The sequence below is a fragment of the Ictidomys tridecemlineatus genome, chromosome 3 (assembly GCF_052094955.1).
Source record: "Ictidomys tridecemlineatus isolate mIctTri1 chromosome 3, mIctTri1.hap1, whole genome shotgun sequence".
NCBI lineage: Eukaryota > Metazoa > Chordata > Mammalia > Rodentia > Sciuridae > Ictidomys > Ictidomys tridecemlineatus.
The window spans coordinates 91,910,946-91,929,853 of record NC_135479.1 but is presented as its reverse complement, the minus strand read 5'-3'; the positions used below and the strand labels follow the sequence as shown (position 1 = coordinate 91,929,853).

General features: G+C 36.6%; 1 protein-coding gene across 2 annotated transcripts; it reads left to right on the top strand.

Moving 5' to 3' along the window:
- Window positions 1-260: 260 nt before the first annotated feature.
- Window positions 261-16,418, top strand: LOC106144900 (phospholipid scramblase 1). 2 transcript variants are annotated; one of them, XM_078041297.1, is made up of 6 exons: window positions 261-436; window positions 1,788-1,830; window positions 4,442-4,584; window positions 5,733-5,894; window positions 10,805-10,966; window positions 16,227-16,418. In XM_078041297.1, the coding sequence occupies exons 1-6, from the start codon at window positions 383-385 to the stop codon at window positions 16,281-16,283; spliced, it is 621 nt and encodes a 206-aa protein (XP_077897423.1). In that variant the 5' UTR covers window positions 261-382; the 3' UTR covers window positions 16,284-16,418. The 2 variants fall into 2 exon arrangements, with proteins under 2 accessions (XP_077897423.1, XP_013214251.2); XM_013358797.3 differs by having other exon boundaries at window positions 4,364-4,584.
- Window positions 16,419-18,908: the final 2,490 nt, after the last annotated feature.

Here is an 18,908-nt window from a genome sequence, read left to right as displayed (position 1 = left end):
AGTGGAAGGAGAAGGCTATGGCCAATTCTATTCACAGCCACCCGACTCAAAATAGAGGAGGATGTGAAATCAAGCATGTTTTATGTAAAAAGCTCTGAAAAATAAAATCACACTTTAAATTTCACAGACATAGAATTTCTGAGTCAGAGTTTGATTTATAGATAGCCAGGTAATTCTCAAAGGCTTTGTAATTCTATTTTTTTCTGTATAATTACAAATTATTTCTCTTTTTCATATTTTAGAAACTTTAGGACAGTCTGGTAACCCAGAGCCCGAGGATTCCTATCCTGGGATCACAAGTGGTTACCCAGAACCCTGGGCTGACATTCCACTCCCATCATATAGCTTTTCACAGTTTGGTGGACCTCCGGGGACACTATCGATGCCTGTGCCACCACCTCTGAACTGCCCACCTGGATTAGAACATTTAATTCTGGTAATTTCAAATACATAAAAATACTCACAAAACTGTGCTTCCAGTTTACTTACCAAATTAGTTATAATGATAAAATTATTAATTATAAAAGTTATAATGATAAATAATTAGTTATATGATAAAGCAATTATTTTCTTTTTATTAATTATCTTTGGAAATGGTAACATCATGTTTGGTTAATAGATCACTCCAATTCTTTTAGATTCAGTTTACTTTGAAACAAAATACGAATGTCTTTGCTAATTGTGTTTTCTATTATCTTGCATATAGTGTATGCTTGAAATCAAAAGCAAACACTTGTTTAGCACTATTTTTTAGGCTTTGTTCTAAGAATAATGCCTGTATTGACTGAATCCTTATACTGTGTGGTGTATAGAAGCTATAATATTCCGTTTTACACAAGATAAAGCTGAGGTCCAGAGACAATATACAGCTTTCTCAGTGTTTAAAACCTAAGGAAGCAGGGCTGGCTCTTTTATCCTGGTACCTTGATTCTGGATCCCATGCCCTTTAGTATTAATACTGAATAATTTCCTTGACAGGTGAAAAAACTTTTTATAAATCTTAAGAGTTCAGTAAGTGGTACCAAAAGAGTGTTTATGTGTAACATGATGATCATATTCTTATAATTATTAATTTTTAAAATCAATACAATGTTTATTATAAATATCAACAACAAGGAAAAAGAAATGTTGAATTTTTCAGTACTACATGATAGCTTACTTAGCAATGTGAGTAAGTAAAATAGCACTATGAAGGTAAGTACAATACACTATGAAGTTCTATATGTCTAATCTATGAACAAAATAGATATTTCCATGATAAAAACTGATGTTTGCGTAAATGAATCGTCTCTTTCCTACTAGCTTACTTTCTCACAATGCACTTAAGTAGTGTTTAACCACTCACATCTTACCACAAAATACCCTGAAATGTATATATTTTTTATAATCAAGGTCATAAAATATGTTGAAATCTTATTTACCACAAATGATGATATCAAGTACACTTAAAAGAATACTTTTGAAACTTGCAGAAAAATTTTTTAAGTGGGATTAAAAATTGTTCATATTTTATACACCTCATCTCAAAAGAGCACTGTGCTCTAATTTTTATAAATACCAGAATAAGTCAACTTTAATTCACTTAAATTATCTTCATCAATAGTGAATACTTTCAAATACAGATTTTCAATTTAAAACATGTTAACTATAATTTTAAAAACTAATATAGACTATAATAAAAATTTAATATGAATAAATGTTAACATGTAGTACTAAACAATGAATTATGAATATTGATTGGTTGGCTGAAACATTTGAAATTCTTAATTTTGTTTTTACTCTAATAGATAGATCAGTTACTGGTTCAGCAGCAAGTTGAAATTCTGGAAGGTATGTATTCACTGTATTCTTCACAATTTTAGAAAGACAGAAGGTTAAGCAGATGAAACCATATGAACTCCCACAAATACAGCACTCTAGATGACATAGGATGATAAACGTATCAATGTGCAAATGTCTCTTCAGAATAAGCAAACCACGAATGTTATCAGTAATTAATTTCTAATCAAATAAAATTTACTTAATAAGTGTTATTTACAATAGTAAATGTTGTTATAGTAAATGTTATTTTTATTGACATCTGTCCTTATGATGTAGAAACTAAACTAGAAGAAAACTATCAAGATGTAATTTTGCTCTTCTCCTTCTCTCTCTCCAAGTCATTCTAAAAGTCTTTATCATTTTACTGGTTTCTACAACCTCAGCTCTGTTCTCCCAATTTGAGATCACTTTGAGAATGGCACATAATCACGTGTGTTAGTTCAGCTGCTTTAGTACATTTCCAAAGTGAGTGATCTGAATTCAAATGGGGATGTTTGGGAAAAATTGTTGTTCATGCCCACAGTTTCTTCTGGGATGAGATGAACCCAGTGGAATGTGTGGTCCATGGGCTCGGGTTCCCCGGGGATTATGGGGACAGTCCAGGGTTGGCAGATGCTCACCACGGGTCTGGATGCTTCTTCCTGCAAGAGCGCTGCTGCTCCTGTGTGGGCCCAATGTATCCAGGGCTCCCAGGTTCAGGAATAAACCCACAAAGCCCAAAATACTTCAGGATGTTTGCCAAGGAAAGAGGCCCAGGTAGATGTACGAATGATGGCATTCTCCTTGTAGATATCAAGGCATAATAGAAACTCTGGTGGTTTGTTAGAGACCCATATTCATCTTTTCCACTGGTAGAAAGTTGTATTCCACTGGTAGACATTAGAACATGAACTGTATTATCAGAGTAATCAATTTTGTTAAAATGCACAATTGTCATCTTTCACGTTTAAATTGCTTATAAATTATTAGATATTTATAATGTTTTGGTGTGGTTTCCATTCTTTAAAATAACTTTTTTTTCTTTAGAAAGCAACAACTTTTTAAATAATTTGTATTCTGAATTTTTAAAAAAATTCTATTCTATGGTATACATGACTGGGATTATAAAATCCAAAAGGCCAGTCACTCTATATTATATACATTCCATTTCTATTTTTTAGATATATAAGCTTTATGTATATTTTAGTATATGTCTTTAATGTAGAATATATAGTGACAGATTCACTAGTTTTTAATTCTTAATTTTAAAAAGAGATATCTTTAAATTCATCTGTTGTGAGTAATATGAAAAGTACTAGTTTATTTTTGGCATCTGAAATTATGACAAGCACTTAAACCTTCGCCTAACTGAAAAGTTAATAGATGCTAACAATATAACTGTAGATGCTTTTGATTTAATTTTTTTTCCCATGTAACTGAAAGGAAACTTGAGATTTTGAAAGACTGTTGATCTCATTTTGCAGACACAAGTATAAAAGTTTTGAGATTAAGCTACCTACGTCATCAAGCCACAAGTTGGTTAATAGATGCCCTCTCAGAAATAAATTTAATTTTTAAAATTAGTTTTTAAGCTTTTTCAAAAACCTCAGCTTGTGGCAGATGTTGTGACTAAAGATAGTCCTTTAAAGGCCAAGACTAGGCCAGTTTGAGTCCCCTCAAATTCCTTGAGAGAGGCTACAGTGATAGGACTTGTGAAGGACAAATTCAACTGTTCAGGGTCCCTCTGGTTGCACATAAGGTTTCCACCATGTGGATCTATGGGGAAATTTCTTTCGTAAGGTGATGTTTTGGTGTCAGCATCCGTCACTCCTCCCTTTCCCTCATGAAACGATGAGCTACATGAGGTGCTGTGTTCACCTTGGGATGCCCACCATCTAGATATTTCGAGTTGAAGCCCTAGTTCCCTAGCCTGGTCCTGTCCCTTTCCTCCTGCCTAATACTCATCTCCCACTTCTCACTTCTCGACACATCCTGCTGAGCTGAACCAGGGTGCTGTGGGCCCCATGTGATGGTCTAATTCACCTTCCACTTTCACTCTCTCCCTTTTGACATGGGTCCATTGAGAGCAATCCCCACCCATTGCCACATTGCTCAAACACAAAGGCAAAAAATAAGATATAAATATGGTTTATTAAATAAATCTCCAACCCATTGTTTTGATGTAGTATTTCATAGAATATGGATACAGAAAACATCCTAGAGACCCTCCCTAACATGTGAAAACTACCACTACATGAACATTTTATCTATGTAGCCAGTGCCACTGTACCCACCTGTAGCGCGATACCAGGAGAGTGACTTGTTTTCTTTTCCATATTTCTCATAATGATTCAAATTTTTTGTACATTACTATCTCTTCTCACCCTTCCCCTTTGCATTTTTTCTCACTCTGATCATCTCTGAACAATATTCCATTTTCATCTTTCCTCTTCTACTTGGAATAGCATTCACCTCTGATCCAGCTAGATATTACAACGTCTTAAGACATATTCAACATTTTTAACATACTGGTGACTGTGATTTCTTCTTTTTTTGTCTTTAGCCATCACAGGTTTCGAAACTAATAACAGATATGAAATAAAGGACAGACTGAAACAGACAATCTACTTTGCCGTGGAAGATAACGATTGCTGCACTCGCAATTTCTGTGGGTATAACAGGCCTTTTACCATAAAGATCCTTACTCTTTCAGGTCAAGAAATCATAATTCTGAAGAGACCATTACGATGTAATAGCTGTTTCTTCCCCTGCTGCCTGCAAAAGGTCTGTGAGCAATTATTTAAAAAGTCTGTGAAGTAGTTCAGTAAGAATTTTCACCCTTTCATGGAACTTGCATAACCAAATGAGATCTAAAGGCAAAGTGACCATGAGCTATAGAGTTAGTATTTAGTCAATTGCATAGGAAGGAAGGCATGTAACCAATAGTCCTCTGTCCCTAAATAGTTTTCCCCATAGGGTTGATCAGTAGCTCAGAGATGAGAGAATTCTTTATACCTTATACCCAATGACTATAATAGGCATGATCAAAATTGATGGAGTTACACCTTTGAGAATATTGTAGAATACCATTCTAAGAGCACATGGAAGAAGAAATGTGTGAGATCCCACGGGTCTGCAACTCAGTCATCCTATACAAATTGCTGAGAAACCAGGACACAGAGAAAACACAGTCAAACAGTTATTTGAGGTCTTAACCCTGTACTTACTTTGAGAGGATAGCTGAATTATTCCCATCAAGTGATTCCTATCATTCATTATTCATTAATTACTTTGCTTTCCACATATTCTGGGATAGAAATAATTTAGTACAAATTTTGGCCTCAAAAGAGTTGGATGGGAAATGCTGTGCAGTTGAATAGTGCATTAACATGCATCCTGTTACCTTGAACTTTTCAAATGGTCATTCCAGGTGAGCACAGTGAGGCACCGTCATGCTCACCCAGCTAATGAATAAGTCAAAATTCCAGTGGCTGGATTTTTTTTATTATAGTAGCACGAATGCTCATATTTGAAAATTGCACCATTGAGCAGAGATCTGTCCATACATATAAGCCAGTGGTTTTAAAGGAGTTTAAGAAAACAGTTCCTTAACAATTTAGACAGTCTTTGGAAGCAGGGCACTTGAAAACCATGTAAGTGGAGATCAATGCTTTAGAACACTATCTGTGCAGTCTGCCTGAATTTCTGCTCATCTCTTCCGTAAACCGAAGAATCTGGTGCAAGTTTATTTACCCCTGCCTTCTTTAGTCAGGTCCTCTATAAAGGATGGAAAGGAATAGTACTGACCTAGTGAGGATGTGTTGGGCATTGGAACAATATCTGACATTGAAAAAGTGCTCAGTAAATGAAAGCTACTAGTAGACATTATGACAGTGATAATTATATTCACAAATGTCCTTTTGCTTTTGTAGATAGAAGTTCAAGCTCCTCCTGGTGTACCTATAGGTTATGTTTCTCAGAACTGGCACCCATGTTTTCCCAAGTTCAGTGTTCAAAATGAGAACAGAAAGGAAGTACTGAAAATTATTGGTCCAATTATGGTGTGTAACTGCAGCACCAACATTGATTTTGAGGTAACAGATGCGATGGTTTGCTTTCCTAATATAAAAAGAATCTATTTTTTCACAAGATGGAACAAATATCTTAAATAAGTATTTATGTACAGATATTTCAAGAGAAAGAAACTGTGCTCATATATTTACTCTGGGCTCGAGAGACATTTATTGATCCAGTTAAAGGTCAGTATTGATTATGCTAAGTGAAGAAAAGAGAAGCAAAGTCATGTTAAAAAAAATAAGCCAAGTATCTAACACTTAAACATTCTTTCTGTGCGGTGACACTGTATATTATCCATATTAAACGGAATGCCAACCTTGACAACTCCATGATCTGTACTTTATCTATATCACAGTTTCATAGGATTACCACATACTTCGTTTCATGTGAACAATTAGGTCATTTCATTCAGTTTTCAAAGTCAGAATCCAACTGGTAGTGTGTTAAATTCATTGGCTATTTTTCAATTGACATTTTTATGACGCTAAGGCTTTCACATGCCAGAAATGTTACCACTGTTATTTATCCATGTCTTGTTTTGGATTCTTTATAAGACCACATAAGTTTATATATATAGAAAATGTGTGCCTTTTTGTTAAATTTATTCCTAAGTAGCTTATCGGTATTTTTTGATGTTAAAGAGGTATATTTATATTTTAGATGTTTATTGCTAACATTGAGAAAAATCTTTGTGTTTTTACTTTTCATTCAGTCATATGTTTGCATTCTAGTGTGTAGGAGGTGTTTCTCTTTTGTTTACTTGCGTTTTCTATGTATAGAATTGCAATATAAATGGGATTGGGAGCTCTTCTAATGTATGCATGCTGAATACCTCCTTTTCTTCCATGCTATTTTCAATAGCAAAGATGAATATAATGGTAATAATGGAAATACTGGTAAATGTTTTATAATTCTAACTCTTTGCTATAGTGTTTCATAGTATTTTTTCATTCCTATTTCACCTAGATGAATTAGCAAGCTTTTTTGTGTTTTGAAAATGACCCACACAGAAAGTACTTGGAGTTTATGGACGACATGGCGATAATTGTTAACAAGAATGTAGGTACAGAGAATGTAGAATTGGAGAGTTGGCTCCTGACAGAATTTCATTCACAAAAACAGGGTGACAGATTTAGCTCATGAACCATTGCTCACTGATCCCAGACCTAGATTCTTATTGGAATTTACTACTCAATTTTCAAAAAGGTAGAATATTATGGTCAAGAGTTCAAACTCTGTGATAGACTATCTGAATTTGAAACACATCTCCACAAATTCTTGCCTGGGTGACCTAAAACAAATTACCTAACATTTGTTCACCTCATTTTTTTAAATATAAAAGGTGGGTATAATACTACATGTCTTGCAAGGTTTTTAAGAGAATTACATCACCCCATAATTGAAAACCCTTTACATGCTGTGCATATATCAAACATTATATACAAATACCAAATTAGTAACTTAGAAATTGCTTTTTAAGCAACCATTCCTATGATCAGATGTTTTTAATTGCAAAGATATTCTAGTATTTTAGGCTATATTGTAGAACATTCTTCTGATACATACCTTGGCTCTCTGTTCCACTGTTCTTTATGAATAGTGATGTCCACATGATGTCTTTGGTATTCTTTTTTAAATATCTTTATCTGTTATTGGTATTAAGTTGATAGATTTACAAGTTTAGTACTACATAATTCACTGGTTTTTTTGTTTTTGTTTATTTTGGTACCAGGGATTGAACTCAGGGGCACTTGACCACTAAGCCACATACCCAGCCCTATTTTGTATTTTATTTAGAGACAGGGTCTTACTGAGTTGCTTAGTGCCTCACTTTTGCTAAGGCTGGCTCTGAACTCTCGATTCTCCTGCCTCAGCCTCCCGAGCTGCTGTTCTTTTTTATTTGCACTTTTGATATCAAATGTGCATTTTCTCCCCACAACAACATTCTCCAATTCTCCAAATACCAACTGGGTGTCCTACAACTCAGTTTAATAATGATGTTAACTATCTGACATTAGCACAGACCCTACAGGCTAAGGTCTCAATCTCAAAAGAAAGCCTGACTTCAGACACTAATCACAAATCCAAAATTTCCTGCTCTTCTGACCAGCTGTTGATAACATGGGATTTCCACAGCTCCCTTTACAGTTTTGAAAATTTGCTAAAACTGCTCATAAGATCCAGGAGCCCCTTCACTTGTGCTAACAGTTTATTTCAAAGGCTATTATTGTAAAGAATGGAGATGAATAGCCAGAAGAGCTGAGTGGAGTAAGGGTTCAGGGCACCCAGCCCTTGGAGCAGGGGTAGAACATGGAGGTGTTCACTACCCTGGAGAGACTCTGAGTATCCATGATAGACTAATCCATTCTCTACTGGTGGATAACTCAGACCCCAGCCCCTGTCTCACCACTGGAACTCAGAGTGGGACTGAAATCCAACACTCCAGTCATCACTAGATCTTTCTGATGTCCAATCTCCATGCTAAAGTGAAGCTATCAGGGATCTACTCCCAATACCCATCTCATTAATGTACAAAAGTCTTCACTCAGTAGAGTCCTGGATTTTGAAGCTGTGTGCCAGGTATCTGGGACCAACACTAAATGAAACAAGATTTTGCCTATCATCCTTATTATTGAGGAAGTTACAGGGTTATAGTAGCCTTGTGTGTTAGGAAGCAGGGACAAAAACTGGACACTTTTTCTTTGGCAGCACAAGCACCAACTTATTTCCAGAGGTCGAAAGACTATGTATAGGAGAATTTAGGGTTTTTAAATGTTCTTTAGAATTTAGCAAAATACCATCTATTATTTTTCAGTTATTTGTGTTCTTATCCTCCTTAAAAGTGATACTTCCTACTTGCACAAATTTTAGTAAAATTTTCAATTTTTTTTTTTTTGCTGTAAGTATCAAAATGGGGAAATAGATCATTACGTTTAGTAGTTGGTTGACAGGGTCTGGTAAATAAGCTATCTTCTGGATTGTTTTCATTTATAAAAATGTTTCAAAATTAAACTAAATTTAGATAATAAAATGGAAAGTTTTTCATGAGTTGCTTTAAATACTCAGATGACAGCTACCAAAGGAGAAGACACCAAGTTATGCAAGATGAGATCTCCTGAGTCCATTATGCCTCACTAGTGTTGCATAACAAGTAACCCCTAAAACTCAGAAGTTACAAAATACATTGTTATATGCTATAGGTCTGCAGGTCAGCTGTGTTTCTGAGGATATACCAGGTCTCAGAGAGATGGACCAGTTTCAGGTGGCCTCAAGTCCGATCCAGGAATGTTCACTCTGGATTTGTAAAAGCAGTTGTTATCTGGATCCAGTTTTGCTCGTGGCTCTTTACCTGATACCCAGAGTGAAATCACTTAGCCACATTTTAGGTCCCGGCTCATGTCACATCTGTGAACAGTGCTTATTCAAACAAATGAGAAGGCAAATCTTCATGGTCAAGGAGTACTGAGATGCTGCAGAGGGAAAATTAAATAAATATTTAGTGAACAGTAATCCGAGTTTCATATTAAAAGTTTATTCCAGGCTGTTAAGAACCCATTCCAACAAATGCAGATAAAACAAATCAAGTGGTTTTAATTTCTCCATTGGTATTTAGCTGGTCCCAGCCAGAGGCAAGGGCTTCAGGGGATGCTTCTAGCATAAGGGGTGCTTGGTTCAGATTAGAAAAGGACACACTTTCCTGGGGTAGGTAAAACTTCCCGTGGAGGAACCTTGGTGAACGCTGGCAACGTGCATCTTCACTGTTGACCTGGATGAGTACCTGTGTCCGTGCACATGTGAGTCCACTCTACATGAAGATCCTCAGCTTTACTCAGTCATATTTTTTACAATTCTTCCTTTACCAAAATAGAAAAATTTCACATTGGGGTCTTTGATTCATACTCCTTTCCTTTTTCTTGTTCACCAACCCCACCTATTAAACTGTCTGTCCCACCCTTGACCTGATGGACTGCACTCATCAAGTGTACTTATAGGTCACTGCTGTGAGGTCAGGCAACAGGTGGCAACCAACAGGAGGCAGGTTTAAAAAGGCCAATGAACGAGGCTTTATTGAGACTCACTACCAGGTGGAACTCCATCAGACTCACAGAGTGGACAGGAGGAGGGTCTGATAAGAAACTGGACTAGAATTTTATGGGGCTTGCGGCAGGAAGGGAAGGGCTTGGGACAGGAAAAGGGATTTTTAGAGTTGGTCAGGGGAACTGGCTGAGATCCAGGTTTGGCTAGGAGATCCCGCTGATTGACAGGCGGTTCCTTTGGTGCCTGATTGATGTTTCTTTGCTGCTCACCGGCTGGTTGGTGCTTTGTTTCTAAGTCACTGTCACCCACCGGACAACTTCCTTCACTCAAAACTGCCAATCTTCTTTCCTAGGTAATTAGCAATGTATGTTTCCCAATAGTGGACGGGAAGAAATCCCTACCAAATATTTAAACTTTCAGACTATGTATACTATCTGTGCTTCCTAAAGTAGAAATCAGAGACATGTTTTACTCAGTACCTTTCTGACAGCTTCTAGAATGTTCATCAAAGAAACATTTCAAAATTTTATACATTTCTGCTTCAACTTTGATGTGGATCAATTCAAATGATTTATTATTTTCTTAAGTAAGACAAAATGTTAGATTTCAGCAAAACTATAATTATCCTTTTTCAGTATGATGAAACAATTTTTTCATGTATCTATAAATATGCACAGGAGCCTATTGTGGGATACAATATTTGTATTGTAGTGAGGGATACAATATTTGTAGCTACATGTAGTACATAATTTTAATAGACTATTTACAATATTCTATACAATCTGGATTATATAGATTGTTTTATTTAACTCCAGATTTGAAAGTGGGTTTGTTAATAGTTTACTGGACTTAAGACTTATCTTTTTGTTTGTTTTGCTTTTCAATTCAGGTTAAATCTCTTGATAAAGGAACTGTGGTTGGCAAGATTTCCAAGCAGTGGGCTGGTTTTATCAGAGAACTTTTTACAAACAGTGATAACTTTGGGATCCAGTTTCCTTTAGACCTCGATGTGAAAATGAAGGCTGTGATGCTTGGGGCCTGCTTCCTCATTGTGAGTCTGTCCTTTCTGATCCTGGTTGTAGGTAGTTTCTATCTATAATGACTGCCTATCTAATGCTGGCTTCAGTATCATTGTGAAGTGATTCAATGAAGTGTGCATTTTAAGATGACCTTAAAGGAACAGGTTCTATGCAAGAGTTCTCACTTAACCTACCTTTGAATTTCTATTCAATGCTTACACTTTGGATTCACAAATGCCTAGTTTTTGTCCAAAAGGCCTGGCACTTTCCATTGAGGAGAAAAGAACTTTCTATACAGCAGAGGTCTTGGTTTGGGGGTAAAAATAATAATAATAATAATAATAATAATAATAATAATAATAATAAAGTTGATGCTTAGGAGAGGAATTTGAGTTAAGACTTACATGGAATAAAACTGTGAAACATGGGGATTTAATATTGATTCCTTATTAAATGAAATCATGTACTACTGTAGTATAATACTTCAGTTAAAAAAAAAAAAAACATACAAAAACCCCAAAGAACCAGGCCATACTCCAATTCAACTAAGTCAGAAGCTCAAAAGAAAAAGGTTTGTAGAGCATCCCAGGAATTTCTGCTGTGTAGTCAAATTAGAGGATTAACGGGACCAAGCAATTATCTTCAACTTTAATGCACAAGAGAAAAACACAGGTAGTTTTCAAACTTCAATGTCCAGATTGTATCCAAATGTATTAAGCATAAATCTCTGCAGATGGGAGGGTCTTCAGTCTGTTTAGAACTCCCAGGTGACTCTAGTGTGCAACCAAGGTTTGGGACCACTAGATAAATACCTTAAACATTGATTTGATTTGGGGATGCAATCAGAAAAAAAAACTAATAGTTAAGGATATACAACAAAAGGATCTAATTTCTTCAATAGATAAATGACAAAGAAAATTTAAAAATAAAAATACAGAAATTTGAGAAACGTCAACGTTTGTGGACCAGGTTTGAATACTGATTTGAACAAACCAATGTAACAACATTTTTGTGTTTTTCAGGGAAATTTGAATATTGACTGGCTATTTGATGGTAAAATGGAATTATTAACTTTTTAGATATAGTAATGACATTATGTTAGGTAAAAGCAAAACTGAATCCATATCTTTTAGAGGCACATACTGAAGTATTTCAGAGGATATGTTTTAAATAGTATTGGAGAGTTGCTTTTAAATAATGGGGGTGAAAGCAGAGAATTCTAGGCAGTTGAATAATTAAGCAAATATGGTTATGTTAATAATTACTGAACTAGGTGAAGAGTTACTGGGGCTTTATTATACTATTCTCTCTAATTTAGCATATATGTAATATTTCTGTTAATAAACATTAGTTTAATTTTTAAATAATTATATTATTGTGATATTATTGTGATATTTATAGGGTTTGCTGTGAGGTTTTGATATAGTATACAATGTGGAATGATTAAATCAAGCTAATGAATATATCCTCAAGTACCTGTCATTCTCTTGGGGTCTGAAGATGTAAAATTCACTATTTAAGCAATTTTGAAATTTGCAATATGTTATTACTAACTATGATCTCAGTATTGTGCAATAGATCACTAAAATATATTCTTCCTAAGTGAAACACATTTGGAAACTTTGATGCATCTCCCATTTCCACAGTCCACCTCCCTAGCCCCAACTTCTGAGAACCACCATTCCATTCTCTACTTCTGCAATTTCAGCTTTTTTAGATACTACACATAAGTGAGATTGTGAGAATTTTCTTTCTTTCCCTGGTTTACTTCACAAAGTTTAACGTTGCCCACAACAGAATTTCCTTGTTAAGGCTGTATATCCTTTTTGAATGTGAATCATATTTTATTTATCCATTACTTTTTTCCTACTAGGATTTTTACTGAGGGGTGCTTAACCATAGAGCTATAACCTCAGCCTTTTATTATTATTATTATTATTATTATTAATTTTGTGACAGAGTCTCACTAAATTGCTGAGTCTGGGCTTTCAATTTGTGATCCTTCAGTCTCAGCCTCCTGAGCTGCTAGGATATGAGTGTGTGCCACCACACCTGACTATTTTTTGATGGACAGTTATGTTGGGTCTGTATCTCTGTTATTGTGAATCATGCTGCAATAACTATGGGAGTCTAGATGTTTCTTTGGCAGATATTTTTGGCTATTCTTTTGGATAAATATCTAAAAGTAGGATGGGTCATATATTAATTCTTTTTGAGTTTTTTGAGCTATTTTCCATAACAACTATACTAATTAATATTCCTACTAAAAGGAATATTCCTTTGAACACTTTTTTTTTCTTTTTGATAATAGCCATACTAACAAGGGTGAGGTGATATCTCATTATGGTTTCAATTTGCATTTCTCTGATCATTAGTGATGTTGAGCCTTTTTTTCATATATCCATTGACCTTTCCTGTGCCTTCTTTTGAAAAATGATCCTTTGCCTGTTTTTTGGGTGTGTGTATGGTGCTGGGGATCCAACCCAAAACCTCTGCATGATAAGTAAGCATTCTACCACCAACTTATATATCCACAGCAGTTTTAATCATTGTATGTGTTTTCTTGCTATTTAGTATTTTATACATTGTTGTTGTGAGGGGGAAAATTGCTACATATGCAGTCAAGGAGAGAAATAAAGAATGTCCAGGCACTTCTGCCTCTTTCATGTTTTATTCATTCAAATTACTCCATACAATTTCACTCTATAGGTTCTTAATCAAGAAAACAACAATCCTTAATATTAGGCACTGCAATAGACATAATCCACTCACAGCAAACAATTCTAGATTAATTAATTTACTGAAAAAAAATTCTAGATTAATTCTAAGCACTGCAAACACACTTAATTATGACAGGTTAATGACAGACATTCCCTCTGCATGCTAAGTTCAAATGTCAGATCAAAAGTCTTAAGCCTTAGGCTTTAAGTCCAGCAGATGCACACTCACTCAGACTGCAGTGATCAGGTTCAGAACCAAGGCAGGCTTTTCCTGGCGTGGAGTGGACAACCAGTTGAGGAGAGGGTCATACAGAGAAGTTTCGGCTCTCACCAAGGCCCAGATGAGAGCAGTGAGGATCATGCAGAGGATCAGGAAACTGATGACAAGTGATGGGATGTCAATTCAGATCCTCATCAGGATCTCCACCTGGAGTGCATCCTTGTTTCGACTGGCTGAATCCCTGTTCATCAACTCTATACTAAATTTTGGGGCTTTTGACTCCTCTTTTCAATCATTACCAGCTACCACTGGATTTCTCCATGACATCATTTACCTTGGGGTCAGAAACATCTGGTCTGGTGGTCTTCACACTGATCTTCTTCACACCTCTTATCAGGTGAGGACAGCCTGCCAGGGGCTTCACTCTGTTTATCAGGGTGAGGGGAAGTTAACTTGTTTGAGGCTATCCTGGAGGGATCTGTTGGATGTGCCTGGTGAGACTGCAGGTTTCAAACTGGAGTTTTTAAAGTGGAGTTGCTTAGGCTCAGGCCTAAGGCCATCCTCACAATTGTGGTTCTTAGCCCCTTTTCAGATGTATGATTTCAAGCATTTTCTCTCAACCCACAAGTTATCTCTTGCCTCGTTGGTTGTTCCCTTTGTGATACAGGAGTTCATTGAATGGATGAAATCACATTTATTGACTTTTTCATTCGATGCCTGTGCTTTTGGAATCATATCCAGGAAATAATTTTCCAGATCAATGTTATGAATCTCCCCTCTTAAATTTTCTTCTTGTAGTTTATAGTTTCAGGTCTTACATTTAAGCCTTTAATCCATTTTTCATTGGCTATTTTTAGTACCCTGTGTGAGATAATGACCTGGTTTCATTATTTTGCATGTGGCTATCCAGTTTCCTAGCACCATGTTGTGGTTTAGATGTGGACTCCCTCTAAGCTCATGTGTGAGACAACGAAAGAAAGTTTAGAAATGAATGATTGGATTATGAAAGTCTTAGCCCAATTAGTGAATTAATCCCCTGGTGAGGATTAACTGAGTGGTAACTGAAGGTGTTTAGGGTGTGGCTAGAGGAGGTGGGTCCCTTGGGGGGGGGCTGCCTTTAGGGGTATAAATTTTGTATCTGGCTAGTGGAATCACTCTCTGCTTTCTGATCATCCTGTGAGCAGCTTCCTCTGTACACTCTTCCTCCATCATGGTCAGCCTCACCTTGAGGCCCAAGAAATGGAAACTGCTGTCTTTGGAGTGAGCCCTCTGAAATTGTGAGCCCCAAAATGAAATTTTGCTCCTCTAAAATTGTTCCTCTCTGGTCTTTTTAGTCACAGCCACAAAAAGTTGACTATAACACACCATATAATGATGGCACTGACTTTTCCCCATTGTGTATTTTTGATATCTTTGTCAAATATCAATTGATCATTAAAAAATGGGTTTCTTTCTTTCTGGGTTTTCTGTCCTGTTCCATTAGTTAGTATGCCTGTATGTATATGAGAACCAAACTGTTTGGATTGCTGTAGTTTTTTAACATGTTTTGAGACCAGGGCGAGAGGTCCTTGGATTTGTGTTTCTTACTCAAGATCGCATGACTTATTCAGGTTCTTTTGTGGTTTCATACAAATATTAGAATTGTTTTTTCTATTTTTTGAAAAATTATATTGGGTTTTTGATAGGTATCACACTGAACCTATATTTTATGCTGTGTTGTATAAGATCTTAATGATATTGATTTCTCTAATCCATGCTTGCAGTATAGGTTTCTGCTTATTTGTGTCATCTTCAATTCTTCCATCAATACCTTATAGTTTTCACCATACAGATCTCTTACATCCTTGGTAACACCTAAGTAGTTTATTTGTTTTTTTATACACAGTTGTAAATGGGATTGTGTTCTTAATTTGTTATACATACAACTCTTGTCATGAGAAAAGTCATATTACTAGAGAAGGACTAAAAAACATTAAGGGTGAAAGATTTAAATAGGAGGATTTCAAGGGGGATGAGAAAAAAAAATGACATTCATGGAAATTATCAGAGGATCTGCCAAGGTCTCGGCTTGGCACCAGAATCAGGAGGCACCCTCAGCAAGGATCGACTAAATTCATTTAGAGATCAGGATATAGATGGAAAGAAGGGATTAAATTGCTACTAAGTGGGGAGCTGACCTCAGAGCTTGCATGGCTGCAGTCTTTCCTAGATCTACTCTACACTACATTTTTCTTGCTCAGCAGATGTTTCACTGTGTGTGACCAGTTCCTTCAGTTTTCTGCCTCTGAGAATCCATCCCCTGCTTTACCAAAGAAAATTCACAACTGAATTTTTCTTTTTTTTTTTTTCTAGGACTTCATGTTTTTTGAAAATACTGGATTACAGAGACCAAAAATAGGAATATGGTAGTGGATTTGTGAAAGTATCCTCAGAAAATTTGAAGGCTGCGTATTGATAGAGATCATCTAATAGGAAACCTGGTGGCTTCTTCTTCTCTGTGGAAATCACTCACACCTGAATAAAATGAACCGCAATGCCCACACCTTCCATTGTAGGGTTTTGCTTTAATTAGAGATTGTTTTCTGTCTCTAGCTGCCTTATGAACGTTCACACACACCTATGTGAAGGCTCACAATGAATTTGGGAAAAGAACATTGGGGGGGGTGTTGGAGTTGTGGCTCCGTGGTAGAGTGCTCACCTAGCATGCATAAAACACTGGGTTCCATCCTCAGCACCACATAAAAATAAAAATAAAGATACTGTGTCCACCTAAAACTAAAATATAAATAGTTTTTTTTAAAAGATTTTAAGGGGCACTTTACATCTAGGAATGAATATTTATATGAAAAACTGCTTTAAATTTTAATCTATCTATATCTCATAACAAAATAAAGTCTTACTAAAGCAATTTTAATAAAAATAACTATTAAGTCCAGTTGTAATTTATGCAAGAAATCCTAATGCTATGTTGAATAAATATCACATCTATTCAAAAATTTTAAGAAAACCACTCCCTGTTTCCTTTGCCATTATGGTCCAATAAATACTACTCAGTGTGGATATTAAGAAAAAGTAAATTTTTTCTCTTTATGAAATCACATTATATTTAAATGCTCCTATTAATCCATGTACTGCTATAAGTATAATTTTCACACTAACAAGACACTAAATTATAAGTTTTAAATGGTTTTCATTAAACAAAAGCATGATTCTCAAAGAAACACTCAGTTCAAAACCTCACTTTGACCATATATGGTGGTACACACCTGTAATTCCAGTGGCTCAAAAGACTGAAGAAAAAGGAGGTGAATTCAAAGCCAGACTCAGCAACTTAGTGAGAACCTGTCTCTAAATAAAAATATAAAAATGGATGGGGAATGTGGCTCAGAGATTGAGTGCCCCTGGGTTTATTCCCCAGTATCACCCCTCTCCTCCTGCAAAAAAAAAAAAAAAAAAAATCCTCCCAAACAAACCCTCACTGTCTCTAAAATTGTACTGTTTCTATAATGTTAGAAGTTATTATTTACATGTGAAATGTTTAGCACCTATATTCTAACAGTCCTGGAACATAATAAGAATGAGATTAATCAGGTGTTAATTAAATGGAACAAATACATTCATCCACAGATTATGAACTTCAAAAATAGCCAAATCATCTACAACAATAATCAAATATCTAAAAAGAAAACTCATTGTTGTATTTTTGCATATATGATTTTATTTTTTAAACACAATGTGGTCCCTGGACTCAGGTGGCACTCTGAGCTCAGAGTTCCCCTCACTCCACTTCCTCTTCAAATTCTCCCTTCTCAAGAGCCAGGGCATGTGATGCCTTTTGGTAGGACCTATACCAGATTAGAGATACCTGTACCAGGGCACCAGCTGGGCCTTCTGCCTGGCAGAAAGGCTAGGAGGGCTGCCATCTGCTCTGTGGGGAGCTTGCCTTGGGAAGGAGATGAACAGCCATGATTTGCCTCATGTACAAGACAAAGGGCTCAGGAAATGAACCCTAGGAGACCACCTTTTGTCCTCAGCAGAGCTCCACCAGCAGCCACTGTCCTCATCCCAACCATGAGCTCCAGCAGTGCTCCAGCAACCCCAGTAGCTCCACTGGAAATGAGGAGGACAGCAGCAGAACAGGGACAATACAGAAGAAGCAATGTCCAGGTGAGCTCCCTAAGCCCCTGCAGCTCACCAGAGGCCAGGCTCCAGGGATGAGCTGTCACCATGACACTCACTCTGGCTTGTGCTGGGAAGGCAGCCTGCCAAGTGAAGTGGGGTGCCTGCAGAGTGGGGTCCCTGGGTTATTGGTCATACCAGTTGGAGAAGGGAGGCATCTCAAGGCAGTGGTCAGGTGCCAAAATCAACCTAAAAGGAAGCATAAAGGATATGACATTTCTAAGACAACTGAATCTCTGATTTCTTCTCCTCTCTCCTCTGCATGGGATTCTGGATGTCTGGTTAAGCAAAGCAAAACTACAACTGATCTACACATTTTCTACCTTCAACTTAGCAAGGAAGGTTTCAGGAGAAACCCACACACCATCCCCTTGACCTATTAAGTTCATATTCTAGACATAAGTCTTATTCAATATTCATAGAGACAATCATCAAACATGAAGTATTAACCATTTAATAAAAAATACCAAAAATTGCAAGAAATTGCAAGAAATATCTGCATTTGTAATCTCAAAGTGATTTGAGGGCTGTCACAGGCTTGTTTTTATTACTTCTACTATGGGGATCATAGCAGTGCAGGGAGAGTGACCCAGAGCAAGGGTGACATGGAGAAGAGCCATTAAGACAGCTGTGGATGGAACTGTGTTTTCAGTGCTGAGAAGGGAATTCTGTGCAAGAGGTCAGTGGGTATGGGGTGAGAATGCAGAATGGAGGGAGAGGGGAAGGATAAAGGGTTTTCCTGCCTGGGCTTAGCACTTCTTGGTGGGAGGAGGTCTGAGATGTGAGGGGGTGTCGGAAGTGCAACCGTGGATAAGAAAGGGAAAAATAAAAACCATCAGATACAGGCAAACTGCC